Below are 21718 nucleotides of genomic sequence, written 5' to 3'. Positions count from 1 at the left end.
TTCACCATGCAATAATATTTTGGGTCACGGTGACAAAGAATTTCTATTTGGCAAACTTCACCATGTTAATTGAAATGCTACAATTCAGCAAGATCATTCCCCGTGAGGGAATCAGACTTCTCAGACTTTGTTAACTGGGCCTCTTAATTACTGTGTGAAACCTTTTACTGTGAGAGAATGTTTAAGAATATTTTAAATGAAGTGTGAAATTACAATTCACTAATGAGCAATCGAAAAGGCTTATGGCATGCAATGCATTTAGCATTCTTGGAAACTACAGCTTGCAATAAAGAACTGAGAGCCTCCTACACTAGGTGCCTTTGGATTATTTTAACTACAGGAATTGTCTGCTTTAGAAGCAAGACTCAAAGATTATTAATTCAAAAACAGAGATAAAACACACCAGGCAAACATAGTTTTGCAAAAAAACAGTTTGTTGTATTCTTCCTTATATCCTCAGCAGCTTCCATGATTTTCTTGTGTACTGAAAGTTTTGTGTTTTATACTTTTAAGATGCCCTTCACCTGAAGAGATGAGGAATGGGCTACACACTGATGGCTTTTTCTAAGACAAGAACAAATCTCAAGTCCTTACAATCACTTGTGACCCACCTGGAAACAGTTTTTTTAAATAGAAATAAATTAAAAAGCAACAATTCCAGGCATCTTCACTTAGAACAGATGTTCAATTTTACCATACTGCTGCTTAATGACATGATAAACTGCAGTGACTGTTAGTCCAAATTATGTATTTATTAACTTCTTTTAAAAAATCAATTATCAGGAGTCTTCAAAGTTAATTTAATCTAATTCCTTAGGCATTAAGTATTACATGATGCAGCTAATTTTTTAGAGGTACCACTGTTGTAATCAACTCAAAGCATTTTGGATGCTCTGACACAGCATTCATACACGTTCTACACTCAGCAGATCAAGTCCTCCTCATAAAATTCCTGTACATATTCTCAAAGCACATCCATCAGATACACTTCATGAAATTCCACACTGACTTTAGAGAAACCTTCAATTGGCAACAGGTTCTCTTTAGCTTAAACTATATAGTAAAAATAAATATAAATAAATAAATACAGAAGTACATTAACCTGCTGGGTTTTTTTCCCCCCTCTCAAAAGTAAGCATTCAGGGACATAAATCAGCAGATCTGGGGTTTTATTGACAGGACTCCCTGCCACACTACTGCTTATAGCTCTAAGTGAAATTAAATTGATGATAAAAAGCTTGGAATCCCTAGTGAACAGCAGTCCGTAACACAGAAAAACGTGATGCATTTTTCTGGCATAATCAGCTCGAGAAGAGAGCTGATTCACTGAGAGTCATGCTTACAATGCAAAATGCTAACCACTCACTCAAAGAAAAAAACACTGCAATGAAAAACACAAAGTCAGGACAGTTCACTTGATTCTAGAAACTTGCAAGACTTGGATCAAGCACAGTTACACTTTACAGCAGAATAAAGGCATCACAATTGCTAAAAACCTTCTGCTTTCATACAGAACAAGAACTCGTGAGAATATTGCTTAAGCACATAAAAGAAACAAACAAATCCTACTTCTGAAAGGAATTTGTTCTGGCCCTGTTTTGCCTTAAACCGCTTAATCTTCTGCTGAATTCTCTTGTCTTTGTCCAGCTCTTCCACAGATGCCCACTGACAATGAAGGTAAGAACTAGAAGATGAAACAGAAAATCATACTCAAAACCAGACTTCCATTGCATACTCTGTTGTGCATCCCACTAGTACAGATAGATCCTTCAGTACATTGTAGTGCCAACTGGACATGATCTTCTTCATCAGACAAATTATTAACAAATGGTCTTTACTGGAAGTAATTACACTTACTAATGGAGACTTAATAAAAACAACTCCTACTCAAAACTGAAGTATATCAAGTGTTTGGCACAAAGCTAAGATGATTTTTATTGGGCATACTTAAAACATAATTCCTATGGAAGACATTTAGCATAAATGTCACTATTAAACATCACATTCTAGCAAAAAGCAGGGGTTTAGAAGTTAGTAAAAATACTCAAACGTTTCAAATGCTGACATGCTATATACACTGGGGTTTGTGAGAACTGCACTGTAATTGAAAGCTGCATGAGACAATTAAGTTTTAAGACTGATAGAAAGCAAATCCTTGTCAATAGTTCCACGGTAATCATTCAGCTTTAAGTAAGGAAGAGCAACTCTGCCAAAAATGACTAGTCCCACTTGATGCATTTAGAGCCTCTCAAAGTTATATTGCCAAGGAATCGAAGACATGAAGGGTTAATACAAAAATTACTTGTCAATGTAATAAAACTAAACAAAGCCTAATTAAGCAATTAAAGATCATGTGATAATCAATACAGAGCAAAATGTACAAAGGTAGCAGCATATTTTGTGAGGTCGACTGCCTGCAGTTAGCTGCATGAAATTCACTTTGGAGGGAAATCTAAGTTCAGTAAGTGAATTTCTCTCTTGGATGGAAATTTCACTAAAATGACGTAAGACCTGCTATTTTTTCTGAAAAAAAAAAAAAAAAGTTTATCCAGCTGTGAATGTTTTATTTTAAATGGTGAGGGAACTGCAGCTTCAGAGGCCAAAAAGAAACAAGGTGCTGCTCTCACTGCTGTCACAGCCCTCTCACAGAAAGGCAGTGATCTGTTGGAAGCCACCTCGCTTGTGATCTTCAACATTTTGTTGAATATAACTCGGTTTTGAAAGAGTTAAAAGGGTTATTGGTGAGCAGTTTGCAGGCATGAAACTCTGTGGTTGCAGTTAGATCTACACAGCCGCATGGGTATGTGCTCCGGAGTCTGTGTGTAAAACGAGCCTGCTTTACACAAACAATTTTACCTCTGGATTTCATTTTGGGGAGAAGACAAACTAAGAGAAGAGTATAAACCCACTACCACCAACTCAAAGTATTCCCTATTTATTTGCCACTGGTTTGGATTAAACATTAGAAATGTTTAAAGTTGGACACTAATAGGCACAGCATTTACAAACCAAGGGTTCAAAACCTATTTGGAAATGTGAACTTAAAGGGTAGCATCAAACCTCTAACTTTACTTACAAGTTCTTGTACTTTACATAGAACTCTTCTACTTCTACCTCCTCTCCATTCTCCATCTGTAAGAAAAGAACAGTTGAAATGTGAATTAAACCACTAAACAGCCCCATTTAGTTAATGATTAAAACTAACAGAAATACAGAACACAGTCCCCATGTAGGGAGATCAGTGGAGGTTCAGGAAAGTGTCCGTCAGGGGAGGACATGGGTGAGGAGTTTCCTCCAGCAGCTTCCCCAAGTGCATTCTGCACTGCTTACTACAACTTCCAAGACATGAATCATTTGAACTCCTCCCTAACCACATGCAGCTTCATTCACAACCTCACCCCAAACCTGGCTTGCTGCCAAACCCACAGTGTTAAGTAGAAGCCAAGTGTACCATTTTCTCAGGCAGCAGCCAATTAGCAACTGCACTCCTGAATGCCATATGTATTATTTTTGGCTGGCTCATGGCAACTTTACATTGTGGGTTTTGTAATGTTTTAAAAAAAGAGTTTTAAAGGGAGTTTATTCCTCCATATAGCTAATAACTCCAAACAAGAAGCCATATAAAACTAAACCTTCTACCTCTGCTAGAATTTTAGTGCATCAGTGTTCATGGCTTTAGTTTTACTCAACGGTGCAATTAAATTCACTCAGGCAAGATGTCTCACATACAGAGCAGCCAAATTAAATTAACACCCCAAACTTACATTTAAAGGAAGGTTAAAGCCATGATAGAAACCAGCAAAACCAAGGGCATTCAGTGCTAAGGGTTGGGACTACCCTTAACTCATCCCTAGTGCCAAAGTATTGCATAACATATGGCACGTAGAGCTGGCTTCAGTTCCTCCTGAACCCAGCCGTAGGACAAACTAAGGACAGCACAGGAGGCACGTGTTTGGAATTCACTTGGTGTCACAACACTCAGGGCTTGTGTTTGCTTGTGAACTTTGGAACCATTTTAAATGGAAGAGGATTTTTTTTTTTTTGTTTACACACTTCATCAAAGACAACAACTTCTGTAATAGACACTGTCTGCAGAACTATACAGACAAAATTGATGACTCAACTCTGTAAGTCAAAATCCTGGGGTCTATACACATATATGTGTTAAAATGAGAGGGGGAAAATAAATGAGGAAAGGCTGAGAGAGCTGGGTTTGTGCAGTCTTGACATGAGATGGCTTAGGGGAGACCCTACTACCATGGACCAGTACATAACTGGTGGATAGCAGGACGATGGAGACTCCCTTTTTACAAGGAGTCACATGGAAAAGACAAGGGGGTGATAGGGACAAGTTACTGCTGGGGTGATTCCTGTTGCACCCCAGGAGAAAATGTTTCACCATGTGAACAGTCAGACATTGAAATCATCTCCCAGGGGAAGCAGTGGATTCCCCCACATGGGTCAGTTTCAAGAGCAACAGCTGGAAAATCCCTTTGAGATCATCCAGTCCAACCATTAACCCAACACCACCGTGGCCATCAAACCACGTCCCAGAGTGTAATGTCTACACATGTCCTGAACACCTCCAGGGGTGGTGACTCCACCACCTCCCTGGGCAGTCTATTCCAACCCCTGACCGCTTTTGCAGCAAATAAATTTTTCTTAGTACCCAACCTAAACCTTCCCTGGCACAATTTCAGGCCATTTTCTTATCTTTGCACATTTACTACTTCTAGTTTCTGAAATGTGTTATGGCCAAGTCTCTTTGATTAGTTTTAAACCAGAATGTTTTGAGAGACATCAATCCTGCACTGACATCATGGTTAAACACCTTTATATGAAGGTTTCATATCAGCCAATTTAATTCCTCTCAACAGCATTTCCATCAAGTGTATTTTCTGTCAACTGCCAACTTAGTAATAATAATTTACAATTTAAATCTTAATAAATCCTGTAATCCTCCTGAGTAAAAGGTACTTTTGTATTGTCTAATAGGTAATAATGGTCTGTGTTATTTTATGTTCTATGAGGTACATCAAAGATTCAACTAAATAAAGAGCATTTCAGAACACAATCTTTAGAAATCTTTTTAGAAATCATTGCCCAGGTGAGACCATAATTGATAATCTGATCACAGAACAACACAGAATCCCAGCATGGTAGGGGTTGGAAAGGACCTCTTGAGATCATCCAGCCCAGCTACCCAGCTAAAGCAGGGGCACCCACAGCAGCTTGCCCAGAATCACAATGGCCAGGAGGGGTTGGAATCTCTCCAGAGACTCCACAACCTCTCTGGGCAGCCTGTTCCAGGGCTCCAGCATCCTCACACCAAAGAGGTTTCTCCTCATATTAGGTGGAACCTCCTGCCATTGCCCTTTGTCCTGCTGAGCACCACTGACAAGAGATCCACAGTCTCTGCAGACAACTAAAGAAATAAATGATCCCTTCCTTCAGGCAAATATTTAAGAGCAGACAATCTTGCACTGCCATTGCCACAGAAAGGGTACAGTAATACCCGCTCATGTGAAGTTAGTTGAGCAAGCCTCTCAGAGCTGTAGAGACAAGGAAGAGCTTAAAAAAACCCAACCAACCAACCAACAACAACAACAAAAAAAAACCAACAACAAAACCCCACCCCAGATCTAGTGCTAGAAAAACTACAGACAGAAACAACAGATTACCCAGAGCAGTTGTGGAAGCTCCAAGTCTGGAAGCATTCAAAGCCAGGCTGGATAGGGCCTTGAGCAACCTGGTCTAGTAGGAGGTGACCCTGCCCACGCCAGGCGAGTTGAAACTAAATGATCTTCAAGGTCCCTTCCAACCCAAACCATTCCTATGATTCTGTTATCTAAAACCCAATTGCCTCTATTGATGCTCATCACTAGATTGGGAACTAACCAGCTTGTGGAAGAAATGCAGGCATTTGTACACAGGTCAGTCAGATCTAATTCTCACCAGGCAGCAGCAGGCAGAAAAGGGAAATTCAAATGTGTACCACACAGCTAGAGTGTTCCACAAGCACCACATCTTCCCATTTTATGTGCTGTTTGTGCTGAACAGCATTTTCAGTCCCAGCCATTCCTTTCAAAGTGAAGGGGCTGAAATTCAACAGGGATTGAAGCTGGCCAAGAAAATAATTAGGAAAATGAAAAACTTCCACATACAAACTGAATAAAGGAGGACTGTGATGGTTTGGGAAGAGAGATACATGGATTCAACACTTTCTGCAAGAGCAAAGAGCATTCCATAGAATTCCAAGTTCCAGATTTTTCCTTGTTCTTCTGTACTTCAAACACAAACTAATGCAAGCTCTACCTTTCGTTTCACACATTTCAAAACTGCCTGCAAGCAGAGTACTGCCTCGAGCCTGGTTACTCCAAACCTAGACCAAGGCTATTTGAGAAAACCAGGATAATGTCATGGTTAAGAATACTGCTCCAAGAGCATGTTCATTATCTGATGTCCCTTACTTGAAAGCAACATCTTTGTTACAACCTAATCCACTGAAAGGTTTCCTAGTGAAGCCTTTCCTCATGTTTATTTTATGCACTGGTCCTGATCGCAGCAATTTTACTTTGATTAGTAATCTAACAACCAGGGGTTTGATGACGTTAGTGAGAGTGTAAAAGACCTTTAATAAAAGCACAGTTGGGCACTTCAGATGTTAAATATTAACAACCTGAAATCCTTTTTTTTTTTTTGTTGGATTTTGGAGAGGAGGGCTGGGGAGAAGAGCAGAGAAAGAAGAGACACCCCTCAAACCTGCAAATACGATCCATAAAAAACATTAAAGAAAGAGCTCAAAATAGAGCTTGCCTCCAGCAGAGCTTGCAATCAAAGACATGTAGGCAGCAGACCAACCACTTTCCACAAACTGCAGCAAAATACACACTCCCCATGAGTAATCACACCTTTGTTTGCAGGGGAGAGGAAGAAGAGAAGAGTAATTGGTGAAAAGCAGCTTCCAATGTGAAGACATTTATGAAAAGACCACATTCTCCTCTCCTAGTAGACCATCAGGACAACTAATTAGTGAGTTCATACTACCTCAAGTTTATCTGAAAAATAAGTGCTTGGTTTGAATCACAAAATGTAGCTTTGGACTTAAAAGCCCTAGAGGTTCTGTGTTGTGAAAGCTACAGAAAGGGGTCAAATTCAGTCACAGCCAGTCATGACATTGCATGTTTAGATTCACAGAGCTGGTAGTGATGTTATGACAGTAGTAAAATTATTTTTTAAAAATCACCTTCAAAATCCACAACATTAAAAAATAAATTTAAAAAAATCCATAAATAAAGGCAACTTCCCTCCACCAGTTTGAAAATGAAGATTTCAAGGAAAAGAAGCACTTCTGGTTAACTAAGATCACCATGCATATCGTATCTGTGTAATCAGTCTTCTGCCCAACTGCAGTGCAAGTCACAGAATGAGCTACACAAAAGAGTCTGTAAAATACCTTAATGGCTTTTTGGGAACTAGTTCTTTTTCTCCTTCCTGCTCAGAGACTACTAGTTTGGAAGTGCAAAAGCCAATCAAGTTATGAAGCAAATCAGAAGAATCCGTATGCAAAAGAACATAACTTAATTCCACCCCTGCAACCAGGGTAGAATTAGAAGAGCCACACTAAACTAAAGAGGGGTTTTTTCCCCACCTGAGCACGGTAACAAGGAACATAGTAACCACCAGTTTAAGTAACATTCTGAATCACCCCTGAACTTATTTCAGATGCTAAGCACAACCACTATCAAAAGATGCAAAGATTATTGGCAAGGATTTTTCATTACTAGAAAAGGCAGAAGCTCAGGATGCAGGAGAATTCTCTCACTCCTCCAGCTCCCATGAAACACCACTCTGAAGTGAAGAGCACCACAGATTTCACTCAGGCTTATGTATTTGCAAAAACCAAAACTCTCATGTGAAAAAGCGCAAAGAAAAGAGTGGGAGACTAAATGTTTTGTGAATTGCTACCCAAAAGCATGTTAAATATCATCTGAAGACACTTCCAGGCACCTCCTCTAGTGACTAAAACAGTTTTTCCATTTGGAATATCCAAGGTAATTTAAGAACTGTATGTGGGCTTCAGCAGAAATATGCTTAGTCTGTTTAAAAATATGAAGGGAAGGGTTTTTGCTTTGCTTTACCTTTTTCTTGACTGAACGGCTACTCATGATCTTCTCCACAACAGGACCTTCAGCATCAGCTGATTCCTATATCATAAATATCACACAAGAGATATGGGAGTCAATCTTTGTTACTTAAAGAATTCCTGCTTTAGAAAAACATTGGATTATTTTTTTGCAAGAGGAGTTTAATACACAGGAGGACTTCTTCCCCTATAGCATGAGAACCTAGAGGATTCAAAGAGATGTAATATTGTAACGAAGGATTGAAGGATACTTCTTTAAGCCCATTTTTAAAAGCTTGTTTAAGCCCATTTTGAAGAGCTTACACAACTCTGCCCCCCTCACTAAGGCTGACATGCACAAACGGAACCACATAGGCAGTTCAGCTCCCCTAAAATAACACATGCTTTCAGCACCATCCACTCAGATGTTCCAAAAGCTCTAGTTTACTGTGTAAGGGTCCCCATGACAGCTATCAGAACTGCCTGTGATTCTGCTACATTAATTCATCATTACTGCAGGCAAACCCTACCAAATTCTCCTTCTGATAAGACACAATTAGCAATGGAGATCACAAACAACATTTCACAGGGCTTAAAAAACTGCCAAAGGAATACCAGAGGACACATATATATTCTGCAGCAGGTCATCAGTTAGTTAAGTGAAGTAGTTCTTTGAAAAAGCACTACAAAACAATGAGATTGTTACAACAGACATTGCTGGGTTATTACCCCTCATCTTATTCAAACTATTTTCTCCATCATTTACATTGCACAGAGAATAAAGTGTGTCCTGCTGGGTACTACAAGGCAGTAATTTCATAAAGGGGTTCTTCTGGTGCCTAGCAGCAGGGGACAAGCTTGAGTGGTTTATTAAAGTCAGACCACTGAATTCACAGGAGTAAAATTCAAGACTCCTAGCAGTCCAGTTTTGGTTTCCTTTAGGTAGAGGCCATTAATTTCAAAGAACTGTGTCAAACTGTGTATCGTCAGCTTGTAAACAAAGTCATGAATTAATCTATTGCCTAAGAATGTAAAAAGCTAATGCCTGCTGGCTGTGCCAACCATGGGTGAGCACTGCTGAGGAAAGAGGCCTGTATCTGGACCATGAATTTTGCACTTCTGCCTTTCCAGCCTGTTCGGATCTGACCTGTTGCTCTGACTGAGAAGTGTTTGAAGGAGAGTCTCTTCCAGCAGCATCAGCATCATCAGCCTCCTCATCTGAAATCTTGAACTCCAGGTCTTCTGTGTAACGCTTCCTCTTCACCTGCCTGCTGGAGCGTCGCTTCTACATAGAAAGTGGTGATATTTTCCATGAGACACAGTGCTGATAAGCAACAGAGAACTGAGAAAATGTCTTTGTGTTTCTCAAATACACTGGTGTGTAGCCAGTGCTGTTATTTTTACAGCAGCCTGGTAGAAACAGTACCATCAACACACTACTATCCTACACTCCTGCCAGTTAGCTGCTCTTAAATTGTGAAAAACAGAAACAAAACCAAAAATCAAAAAACCAAGCACAAAACAAAAGGACAAAATCCACTTCATAATTGCTCTGAGTTGAGAAGTGGTATTTTCTTTATTTCTCTTTTTTTTTTTAGCATGCCTAAAACCACATCAGAAAACTAGAAGGTATATCTCAGCAAGCAATTAAACCCCAAGAAGTTGCATCTCTTGACTCACATCAAGGATAAACTTTGACAGATGGCCAGTGCAGGAACCAAACACCACCTCTGCACAGCACAGCCAGGGTGTTGCTAAGCACTGACAACACACTCCCTTGCTCTCCCTGTCCACCCAGTTGTACCCAGATTATCTTGTAGGGGAAATAAAATGAAATTCCATTGCTTCACTCTACCGACCCAGTGCTGCTCAGAATGGGATCCTGCAGCACAGCCTGGGGAAAGACCCCAAGCTAATAGGAGAATGAATAAGTTGAGCTACCCCAAATTGAAAACACATCCCCACACCATCATGGTCAGGATGAAAGGCTTCTGAGGAACTGCAGCAAACAAGCTGTGACATACACAAGCACACTTTGGACAGAATCTGCTACTTGGTGCTCAGCACCAGACAACATTATCTGCAACAATAAAATTCACATTCCCAGATAGTCTGCATCAAGCCATAGAATTTGAGAAGCTGAAAGCATATGCTGCTGAAGTCAACTCAGCTGAGCATCCAGTATCTCAATGGTCTGATGTACATACAGATTTTCAAAAAACGTTGACTATCAACTGTTAAACCCCATTTCTATGAACTGATGCACTACTGATTTTCACATCTTTCTCAGCTTAACACACATCTCCAGCAGAACATGCAAATACTTATGTAGCTTGTTTAACAGATCTGTGCACAGTCTCTCTCAATGTGCAGAGACAAAGTCAAATATTGACTCTCCCATAGTTAATCATACTTTTTAAAGCACAGCTATCTGATGCTCTTTACAAAACCAGAGATCCCTTCTTGAACTGAAAATGAAATTTTGGAGCAAAGGTCCAGTTTAGATCACCCTTCCAGACAACAGTGATGTGGCTTTTACATTTAGGACAGTACCTTATGGACATTCCCACAAAACTGCAACATTTTTTTACCTGAAAATAGATATTACCTGTCAAATTTTCACCCCTATTTCTATAATCACTGATGGGAGAGTAGTCGTTTATTTTTGGATCAGTAAGTAAGTCTTGTCAGTATTTTTGGTGTCCAAAATCTCTTCTTCAGAAACAGAAAGGATGCTTAAATTCATAGCAATCCTCTACTTGATTTTTACTGACCTGGTTATCTCCCCGTTTCCTCTAATGTGAGGCTTTGCAACTGTTATGCACTGCTGTCAGAAACTGTGACTACCTTTACCTGCATCAGATTATCTTTTTTGCTCGTTAACTGACCTATAGGCAGTAAGGTGAGTAATATGCTTGATAATTGAATATAAAAATCCTGTTTGACAACACAAAGAAGTATTTTTCCCCTTTAAAAATAAAAATGCATCACTTCGTGTCTTGCTACATGATATCAGTACAGGAAGCCTCAATATTTAACACAGAAAATGTAACGGTGTTGTTTAGACAACTACACAACATCAATCTGAGCAGGGAAGTGAATAAAGAGGTCACAAATTGCAGCTCTCCCAGTGTAGATGTTTGTAAACCTTCCCTAACTTTACACAACAGAAGTGTGGGGTGGGGTGCAGTGTAACATGAACAGTGTGAGACAGCAGAAAACTATCACCTGAAACGTTTTGTTACACCTAGTTAAAAAACAATGCAAATAGCCACTTTGTATTTACAAAACCCCTTAAGTATTTCAAATGTAAAGTTTATCACCAAGAGCAAGGTTTGCCCCACTAAACTGAAAACAAACAAAATGTGCATGTATACTGAACCACAAACAGTACATAATCATCTGCAAATTAACCCAAACCCTCAACAGCTCCATTAATCAGATCTGTGTAAAGGACAGAACACTTATTCCTCAGGCTTTTTAATGTTTACATGGTAGCTCAACTTTTCTAGCTTCAGGAATTGGCAACACATTTTTGTTGCTCCTTTTCTTTTGAACTTGAATATACAGGATTGCTATCATTTCTTTACACTCTATATCCTTCTGGAAAAGACTAAGAGGGAAGTCGCAAGACACCGTGACCTCTTCACCAAGCTGGCTTTGACCATTCTTATAACTTGCCTCTGCTTCTTCAGCAGGCAATTTAATTCCCAATTCCAGCAGAAGCAAGCCAGGAGCTGACCACTTCTTAACATGGCTAATGACAGAGCACACCAAAATTGTCATGTGTGCTATTTCTATTTCTAGATTTTTGTTGCATGAAATAAAGTTTGGACAGAAAGTGATAGGTGTGCAGTGGTCAGGAGAAATTCATGTTAGCCAGCAACAAAAGAGGCCCTTCATCCATGAGAGCAGTGTGGTGACATGTCCCTGATATGCACATTACTGACATCCTGCTCTGTTGTGCCTTAACTCTTGATTTCAGAAAGTTTGCAAAGCCAACACAAGATGAAACATGAGGCTTATAAACAAGACCACAAGACGCTAAGTCTAAAGAACAAAAAACTCAGCACTGTAACTGGAGCACTGATGCAAGAGAACATGCAAAAATTCAACACATCAGCAGGTAACAAGACTGTAAAGTGGAAGTATCATGAGGAATACTTGTAGTAAAATATGCACCACAGTGATTTCCAGTTTTCACCTTCTTGGTATGTCACTCTAAACGAGACAGAAAACACCCAAATATCTGTATCTTTGTAATAAAGACCGAGAGAGCTACCACTTTACACATATAAATTGTCAAAGGCTACGATGAACTTGAAAGACAGCATTACCTGAACCCCTGGGTCATCTTCATCTTCAGGATGAGGTGATGGTGGTGGAGTTTTTTCCAAATCTGAGTTTTCAGAACCTTCCTTTCCCTTGTTAACCTTCTTCTTCGCAGCACTTGTTTCTGAATCTGTTTTCTTATTACTGAAACAAAGGTATTTTTAATCAATATTTGTACCAAAATGTAAGCAAAAAGCATTTAACAGAACAGTTAATTTGTGAGATATTTATTTTCAGTGCCTTCACTATTTTCAACTGCCCTCCTTATTTCAGTATTTAAACATAACTGTAAAATCAATGATGCATGTGCCATCACTATACATTTCCCATTCCTTAACATGGGACACCTTGCTTCTTTCCTTCAGGATCTTGGACAGTGACACTAAGTATGCATTCAAAAAGAAACTAAAAATGAGACTGGAAAGGAGGAGCTCCCCTCTTCAAAACCTGCACTTCCTGAAAGCAGCTCTTGGGCAACTTGACACACCTGAAGAGAAACAAGAGTACAGGTGGACTTGACTTGATATTAAATGTGCAGACCGGGTGTGCTTCCCTCATAATCCTTGGTTTTGTAACTTGCCAAACAGTTTTATACTTATAGACTACTGGAATTATTTTGGTTGAAACAGACCTTTATGACCATCAAGTCCAACTGTTAACCCAGCATTGCCAGGTCACCACTAAACCGTGTCCCTTAGCAACACACCTAGACAGCTTTTCAAATCCTCTAGGGATGAGGACTCCACCACTGCTCTGGGCAGCAGACCTTGACAACCCTTGACAACCTTCTTCCCCCTTTGGTGGAAGAAATTGTTTCTCACGTCCAACTTAATCCTGCCCTGGCACAACTTGAGGTGATTTCCTCTTGTCCTATGGCTTGTTCCTTGGAAGAAGAAACTGACCCCCAGCTGGCTCCAACCTCCTGGTTGTTGTAGAGAGTTGCAGAGAGCCAGAAGGTCTCCTCTGAACCTCCCTTCTCCAGGCTGAAGAACCCCAGTCCCCCCAGATGCTCCTCACCAGACTTGTGCTGTGGACACAAGCTTGTTCAATTCAATCACCACAATGGCCCACTGAGGATGCATTTTGGAACAGTAATTTTAAATTCCTGAATATGGTCATATTCAGGACTACAGTTACGCTCAGGATGGGTTTCAGCAGTGGGACAACTCATCTGTGGCATTATCCCCCTTGCAGCCTGCGTTTAGATAAACGTCGATTAAAAGAAGTGTGAAGACCGGGAGTTTTGGAATGAATTCGTGTTACAGCGAAATCACTGGGTGTGACATCGCTCTCCTCTCCGAGAAAACACCTCAAACGGTGACATTTTGAAGGCGAATAAAAGTGGAGGGGAGGAGGAGGTAAGGTGGCCAGGGCGGAGGGAGGGCGGAGGGAGCGCGGAGCGCCGCGGCGGCGCGCGCAGCCCGGCTTGCTTTCCTTCCTCCCTCCCTCCCTCCCCGGGGCGCGCGGGCGGCGCGCGGCTCCCCTCGCGGCGTTTGTTTCCGCTCTAGCTGCCACCAATGGCACAAAGCCGCGGCTGAGGCGGGGGCCCCCTTTCGCCTTTCATCCGCGCGCCGAGAGCGCTCGCGTCGCCCGGGCAACCCGCGCCCACGTGACCAGCACCTGCTCCGCTGGCTGGCGGCCACCGACTGCAGCCATCTGCTTCCCTCAATCAGCGCCCCGGCGCTGCCGGCACCTGCGCGGCCGCGGCCTGCGCGCCCCCCTTCTTGCCCCGCCTCACACACACCACTAACACAGCCCCCCCCCTCCTCCCCTGCCTTCACACTGCCTTTTATCGAGTAACCGCTTAAAAAAAAAAAAAAAAAAAAAATTAAGCCCCCCCCCCCCCCCCCAACTTTATGTATTTCTCGAGTTTGTTAAACTCAAAGGTGAGGTTTGCCACAGGGGAGCTGGATGGCGGCCAGGTGAAGGGAGCTGACAGGCTGGTGCTTTCCCGCCCCTGACCCCCGTAAATCAGACCAAGGAGTGCAATTAAGTTTAGTAGTTGTTGCCGTGGTCGGGTGAATAACAGGCTTAAAGTCAGGAAGAATAGTGTGGCCTAGGACTGATAAAATACCCCTTTGCTGAAAGGCCGGGAAGGCTAACAAGGGCCACCCGGCCTCCCTGCCTGCCTCCCTGCCCAGGCCAGGCCCAGACAAAGACCCTGCCAGCGACTCCAGCGGCAGGTCCACCCCGACAAAGGTTTCTTTCTAGCCTCTGTTAGACCTTTCTCTGCTCACAGAGGCAGGGACTGCGAGCTAAGAGTATTCCATGACCTATATACACAACCCTGAGCCGTGACTCGGCGTACCAAGTCATTCCCAGTAACAGAGACGTGGACCAAGCAATTCAAATCTTCCCCCCCTTGCCAGGCCAGTTAAAAACAGACACATGAAAGAGCCACGAACTTGAAGAGAACAAAGCCCGTCTGCAGCTCCACCGGGAATTTTAAGTTCAAAATTCAGCAGAAAGATTGTTTTTAAATGCACAGCTACAGTTTCTTTCAAGGAAAGAAAGGAAGGTGAAGTACAAATAAACCATAAAAGAACAGCATCATGCCCTTGAGTGAGGCAAGGCAAAGCAAGGCAAGGCACTGCTTCCCAGGGCATCATGCACCCAGGAGCTTCACCTGGCTGGTGGGAGCAACAGCTTCCTCAAATTGTCAGCAACTGCTGTTCCTCTCCATCCTCCCACAGAGACAGCTTGATCTGTTCCTGACAATTAAATGTACCCACTTTTGACTCAGCCTTTCTGCTTTCCAGCAGATCAAACTCAGGCCATTCAGTAATGGTGTTAGCCTGGACAAGAATTACCTTTCCACTTGTAAGTACAAGCAGGTATAAAAAGCAGTTCTGAGACTTTGCCATTACCCTGAGGGTCAGTGTGTCAGTGCTTAACCCTGGAGGCACAGCTGAGAGTATTTTCTGAATCTGGCAATAAGTCAGGCAAACTGTGACCTACACATTTAGACAAATCTCTCTTAAACTTGTTTTTATACATGCACGAATGCAAAATTTAGCCAAGTCCCACTAGCAACAAGATTTTTGTCCAGTCTCAAAACAAGAAGCCCGGGAGAAACTGAAGGACTATTTGCCACACACAAACCACTAAAATACCTTAAAACTGCCAGTTAAAATTAGTCTTTCTATTCAAGTGATACGAGCACAGACATTTCAGATTAGATGGTTTACAATCTCGCTGTCCAATACCACTTTCTGGTTTCATCCTCTTATCCCCAGCATAGTGACCACAAGGGATCAGTAAGCAGACAACCTGCAGAAGGTGAGATGAGCAAACACTGTGAAGGAAAACAGGCTGAGAAGGAAAACAGTAAGTAGGACAACTGGAAAGAAAGCTTGAATTATAATTTGAGAACAAGGATCCAAACACTGACAAAGTGTTTTGTGTCAGTTAGTCAAGCAGCCACCTACAGAGCTAGGTCAAACTCAAAGAGCTTACGGGGCCAAACCATCTGACTCAAAAAATACCCCAAAATGCATGGCAAGTTTTGCAGGATGAAGAGGGGAAGTAATCAGCCCATATGTTTGCACTGTGAAACTACTTCATCTGATCTGAGTAACTGATGGATCTGCTTATTAGTGTAATTTATGATAGCGATCCGGATTTGGATGACACTTTTTTTCTGTAATTTGTCTAAAATAAGTCAGATATACCAACAATCTCTACTTTACCATTTGGTGATAGTGTCCAATGACAAATTCATGATGGGAATCTGGCTTTGAGAAATGCTGCACATCCACTGCAGAGCATCAAAACCACAAAATAAATTATCTCACCCTCTCAAAATTTGAAAGCTGTAAGATTTTCTGTACTGCCTTACCTGAGGAAAAATGTTTTGGGTTTTGTTTTTTTTTTTTCTGAAGCTCCTAGTGTAATCAAAGCTTTCTTTTTTTTCAATCAAGTTTTATATGTCACAAAAGTTGGGGAGGGGAGGGGGGGAAATCAATAGGACAACAAGGTTTTTTCCAGATTGAAAAATCAGCCAGATTACTAAAAAGTCCCAAGCCCACAAAACCTGCCGGCAGCAAAGACAAAGGTAAATATCTGGCAGCCGTTTCAGGTTGGGCTGGTTCAAAAGGGAGATGAGGACAGGTGTGAACAGGAACAGCCTCAGTGGATGCGCACATGGAAATCTCACACCATTTCCTGTTCTCTCCCACAGGCAGCCCCTTCCTGTCTTGCTCAGGATGATCCAAGCTTTAGAGTGGAAACCACCACCACTGCCTCGGGACCTCTCTTCCCGTCCTCCAGTTCCCCAGGGTCTTCCCGCTTCCGCAGCCAGGAGCCATCCCCCTTCCAATACAACAGTGAATCTGGAGGCCAAAAGGTTCATCTCCACCTCCCTCTAAAAGAGGTCACCATGCTCATGCTTAGCCCTACCCTGCATCCCTGCTGCTGCAGGCCTGGGGAGGAGGAAGTTTCCCCTGCCCCAGGGAGGGGAGGAGGTGGGTAAAAGCAGCCCTGCAAAGCACAGCACACTGCTCTGGGGAGATGGCAGAAGGGATCAGCTCCTGCGAAGAGCTGCCATTTGGCCCTCACAGTTACTGCTTCTCCCACCGTCATCGGTGGCCACTCTCTAGGGTTTCACAGGAAGCAGCAGGAGAGGTATCAGCTGTGCAGCAGCGTGATCTTCTGAAACAGGTGGTCCTCATCTCCTCCAGGGACAGGCACAGGAGGAACAGACATCTGAGCCATGACTTTGCAGTTCTGTAGGACTGCTTGCCTTTCCCTGTCCATCTACTTTTGGAAAAATCTGCCTGCTTTGCATGTGCCTGAAGCTGCCTCTGCAACATTAAAAGCCCACCTGATACTGCACCCACCCAATCAAATGAAACCCCTTCATCTGAGACCAAACATTTTGCTTTTAAACCTGACCAGTTTGGTCCATAATGGATTTATTTTGCAAACATGTTTGATTGGGGTTTTTTTTGTTTGGTTGGTTTGAAAGTTTTTTGTTTGTTTTTTTTTCTTTTTTCTTGTTTTTAGTCACCACAGTATTTATCTTTCTGTACTGGAAAGACTGGGCTAATATCTATCAAAGGTGTTACAATCAAATATTAGTGTGTGATCTCTCTTTCCAAATCCCCAGGTATGGAGTCTAACATACCAGCAGCACATTTGGGTGTTTTCTTTCTTTTTAAGGTGCCATGGAACACACACTTCAAACAAGCATGAAATTAATCCGTTTCTTCCATTCCTTTCTCCAGTCTGACTGTTGGCCCCCCACAGGAGAGTACATTTCAGTGAGGCAGGCTGCTTGTTTTGTTGCAATTTACACCAAGGACAGAATGGATGCGAAGGATAAAGAGGTTCTGGTGCTGTTTGGTTAATGAAAAGATTATACACTGGTAGTAAAAATTGGAACTGAGTTAAACTATGAGCCAAGATAGTTATGTATCAGATTTTTATCTTTGTGGATACTCCTAATATAGCCTCTGTCAAAACTATGAAGGACTTGTTATGCTCTACCTAGCAAAATGCTGCTCTTCAATAAATCCCTTTCCTGTGTCTGATGTTGTTTACCTGAATTTTACATTAGTGCAACGCTCTTCTATTAAGACTAATCAGCTTCTTCAGGAATGAAAACCATTCGATTTGCACAACATTTGGAAATCACACTACTCCTTCAGTGCTTAGAAGCAAAACACTGAGCAATGTAAACAGCAGCAGTAAAGAGAAGCCAGGCATTAACTTCACCAAAATATTTTACTTTTGAATCATCCTCCATAATCTATATAAACTTGCATTAATCTCCCTTCATTTCAGCTACTGTAATATTTCCTTCCCAGAGTTAGTGATGCTGAAATACTGTAGGCTCAGGTGACTAAAAGTTTGGTCTGATTTATTTAAAAGCTTGATTCAATGATCTGCCACGTTCCCCAGTCGGTGGCACTGCCAAGGTCAGCGCATTGCTTTCAGTGATTTCAGAAACCTTTGGCAGCACAGACAGTGTTCCAGTCTCAGAGTTCTTCAAATCAGTTTGATACTGAAGCTGACAAGATTATAAAACGAGAACAACCTTGTTTTCTGGAGAACATTTGGTAACAGAAACACAAGAGTGTTATGGGACAAGTAGGACTTTCTCCACACCCCTGAGTAAGCAAAAGGAACAGCAAATGCTCTTCGTGCTGCTCCAAACACACTTCTCTCGCAGGTAAAACAACAGGGCTTAGTGCTTAACTAGAATACTGTTAAGTCATTCAGCCACCCAGGGACAACAGAAGGAAGATAAAGACACTCCTACAACTAAGCAAGCAGTGATCTGACCCTTCAAAGGAGACACTCCTCCTTTAATCTGCATGGCATGTCCCAGGATCCAGAAGACACACAAAGGTATTAGGGCTGAGTGGACAGGACAGACCAGTTCCAAGGTCTGATGTCCAGCACAGCCTGTGCATGTTTTAAAGGCAGACTCCCTCTAAATATCACTTACTGAACAAAGCTCCATTATAGCCAAGACCTTGTAAAAAACACACTAATTGAGCAGTCCTGCAGTAAAAGTTTTTTTACTTCTTGGTGGCAAAAAAATTACTGGGAGATGTTCAAAACTGTGCAATATGGCCTGGTCAGCCTTTACACCTATGAATAGAAGGAGATAGAACTAGAAGGTTGGTGTTGCTGATACAGTTTGTTTTAAAACAACTCACATTGGGATACAAGTAAGAGGTTTGCTAAGCTGTGAATTGATGTAAGCCTCATGCTTAGGAGAGTCTGAAACACAGCTGAAGTAGTAAGGCTGGGCCAATCAACTGGAGTTTACCAAACAGTCAGTATAACCTGCTCAGGACAACACCTGAATTTTACAAGCCAGTGCTTATAAATTCTTCAGGAAACATCACCTCTGCTAATGCAGAACCTTCTCTTTCTCACTGAAGAACAAGTAACATCTCACTGCCCACGCCCCATGTAGCCATACAGTTGCACCAAACCGAACCAGCAGTGACTCCTGTACAATATATGCCAAGCTGATTCATTAAGTGCAATTTTTAAACCCTAATAGAAATGGATTTTGCAAACTGATTTGGATTAACCAAGTCTGGCTGTGCTTCCATCTGGAAGTTATATTTTATAACGCCAGCCACATCTTGAAAAACAGAATCAGATGTTTGGAACAAATTCAGAACAGTTGTACAAAATTCTAGGTACAAATGAAAAAAAATAAAATTGAGCTTTAATGTCTTTTTTCCTCGCACTTTCCTTTCAAGTAGGCATTTATAATCAGGGTGTTTAGGGAGTTGAGGGGTAAGGAAAGAATCTGTGTTATTATCTGTGACGTATTTACTCATGTGTAACGGCAGTTTGCTCTTTCTCATACTACTCTGGAGCATTTTAAGCCTCTTCTGATAAAGGGACACGATGCTGAGTGAAAACAGTTAAGAAACAGGGTTGAAGCATCTGGTCTATCCACAAAGATTCTTCTGCTAAGAAAAATATCTTTACATGAAACAGCAAAAGGAATATAATCCCTACAGTGAGGATACATCAATATCCATATCAAAATGGCTTTTGAACAGCAGAGCTTGGACCCATGGGTTGTGTCAGTATAAAATAGCATCTGTAAGGGCTGTACAACTCTAAGTACTGAACTTACATCTTTATTTAGAGAAAAAGGTCATCAACCTTGTTACCCTAAGCCTTCATCTCTGGATTTGGTCAAATCTACATTACTGGTGAAGCAATTTAACTGCTTAATACACAAACCACACACAAGGGACAAGCAATAGAAGAGAAAATTTAGTTTTGAAATCTAACACACTCAGAGATTTTATGCCTTGAAAGGGAAAAAAAAAAAGAAAAACCACAACCTTCTGCCTTTGCAGCTTGTTTGAAGTAACTGTGAAGCCATAAACAGGAAAGTCAAAACAGGTAAGTGCCCAAGTTACTCAAAAACACAATTCACAGATTCCTAGAATGGGTTGGAAGGGACCTTAAAGATCATCATTAGGGTGCCTACAAGAAAGCTGGGGAGGGACTTTTTAGTCACAGATAGTGATAGGACTAGGGGGAATGGAATAAAGCTGGAAGTGGGGAGATTCAGACTGGACATGAGGAAGAAGTTCTTCCCCATGAGAGTGGTGAGAGCCTGGAATGGGTTGTGCAGGGAGGTGGTTGAGGCCCCATCCCTGGAGGTGTTTAAGGCCAGGCTGGATGAGGCTCTGGACAGCCTGATCTAGTGTGAGGTGTCCCTGCCCATGGCAGTGGGGTTGGAACTGGATGATCCTTGTGGTCCCTTCCAACCCTGACTGATTCTATGATTCTAGTTCCAACCCCCCTGCTATGGGCAGGGACACCTTCCACTGGACCAGGTTGCTCAAAGCCTCATCCAACCTGGCCTTGAACACCTCCAAGGTGTTGTAGATGGTAGATGTTGTATGAGGTTGTAGATGGGAGGAGAGAAATGGCAAAACAAGGTTTCCTCTCCACCCATGCCACTTAGCACAGATGCTCTAGAGATCCCCCAAGCACAGTTTGCTCTGATGGCACACAGAAGTTTCCTGCCTTACCTGGCCTTTTTGCTGGTCTTGGGTTTTGGCGTGGTATTTTTTGCTTTCTTTTCCTTTGGCTCTTTAGGGGTCTTAGGGACTTTGGGGGTCTTGGGTTCCTTCTTTTCCTTGGGTTCTTTAGGATCCTTCGGTTCTTTTTTTGCCTTAGGCTTTTTCTTTTTCTTCTTCTCTTCTTGGGAACAATCCACTGAGTTTCTGCTTAGATTCTGGCTGTCAAGTCCCCCAGGAAAGTCTTCCTTACCAAAACCTTTACTGGGACCTTCTGCAGCAATGTGATTGTTTTTCTTTTTCTTTTTCTTTTGCTGTGGCTGCGGCTCGATGGCTGGCAGATAATCCTCGCCCTTCACGAGCTGGGTGTTCGGTCCACTAACCTGAGTCATATCCGGCACTGGTTTCTCTAAAAAGGGTTCCGATGGAGAATGCTGAGAGAGACAAAGAGAAATCAAATTGTAGATTTGCAGCTTGGGTTTCTAAACATTTGCTCTTTTGGAGCAAGAGATTATACACAAGGGGGAGAAACTACTAAGCAGAATCATAGAATTGTTTCGGTTGGAAAAGCACTCTAAGAGCATCCAGTCCAACTGCAGATTAACCTAACAGCAGATCTGAAGCACTGTATGGTGAAAAAACAACCTTTTGGTCAGTAAAACAAAGTTTTGGTCAGTTAATACAGTAGCAAAATGCCCAGAAATTCTTATTATAGCAAGGGTAAAATTATTTCAAAGCCTGTATATGAAGT

General features: G+C 41.9%; 1 protein-coding gene across 2 annotated transcripts in view; it reads right to left on the bottom strand.

Annotated features, from left to right (window-relative positions):
• CHD7 (chromodomain helicase DNA binding protein 7) overlaps positions 1–21718 on the bottom strand; it is an 80377-nt gene that overhangs the window by 33755 nt on the left and 24904 nt on the right. Inside the window, exons 2-7 of one of the 2 annotated variants that reach the window (XM_054394778.1) lie at positions 20980–21401; positions 12463–12601; positions 9273–9410; positions 8142–8207; positions 3077–3132; positions 1570–1684 (exon numbers count right to left, since the gene is read on the bottom strand). In XM_054394778.1, the coding sequence (XP_054250753.1) occupies positions 1570–1684; positions 3077–3132; positions 8142–8207; positions 9273–9410; positions 12463–12601; positions 20980–21401 (936 nt within the window). The remainder of the gene's footprint in view (positions 1–1569; positions 1685–3076; positions 3133–8141; positions 8208–9272; positions 9411–12462; positions 12602–20979; positions 21402–21718) is intronic. The other variant, XM_054394779.1, reaches the window with a different exon arrangement.

This window comes from Indicator indicator, chromosome 31 (assembly GCF_027791375.1).
Source record: "Indicator indicator isolate 239-I01 chromosome 31, UM_Iind_1.1, whole genome shotgun sequence".
Classification (NCBI taxonomy): Eukaryota; Metazoa; Chordata; class Aves; order Piciformes; family Indicatoridae; genus Indicator; species Indicator indicator.
This window is presented reverse-complemented; position numbering and strand designations above follow the sequence as displayed.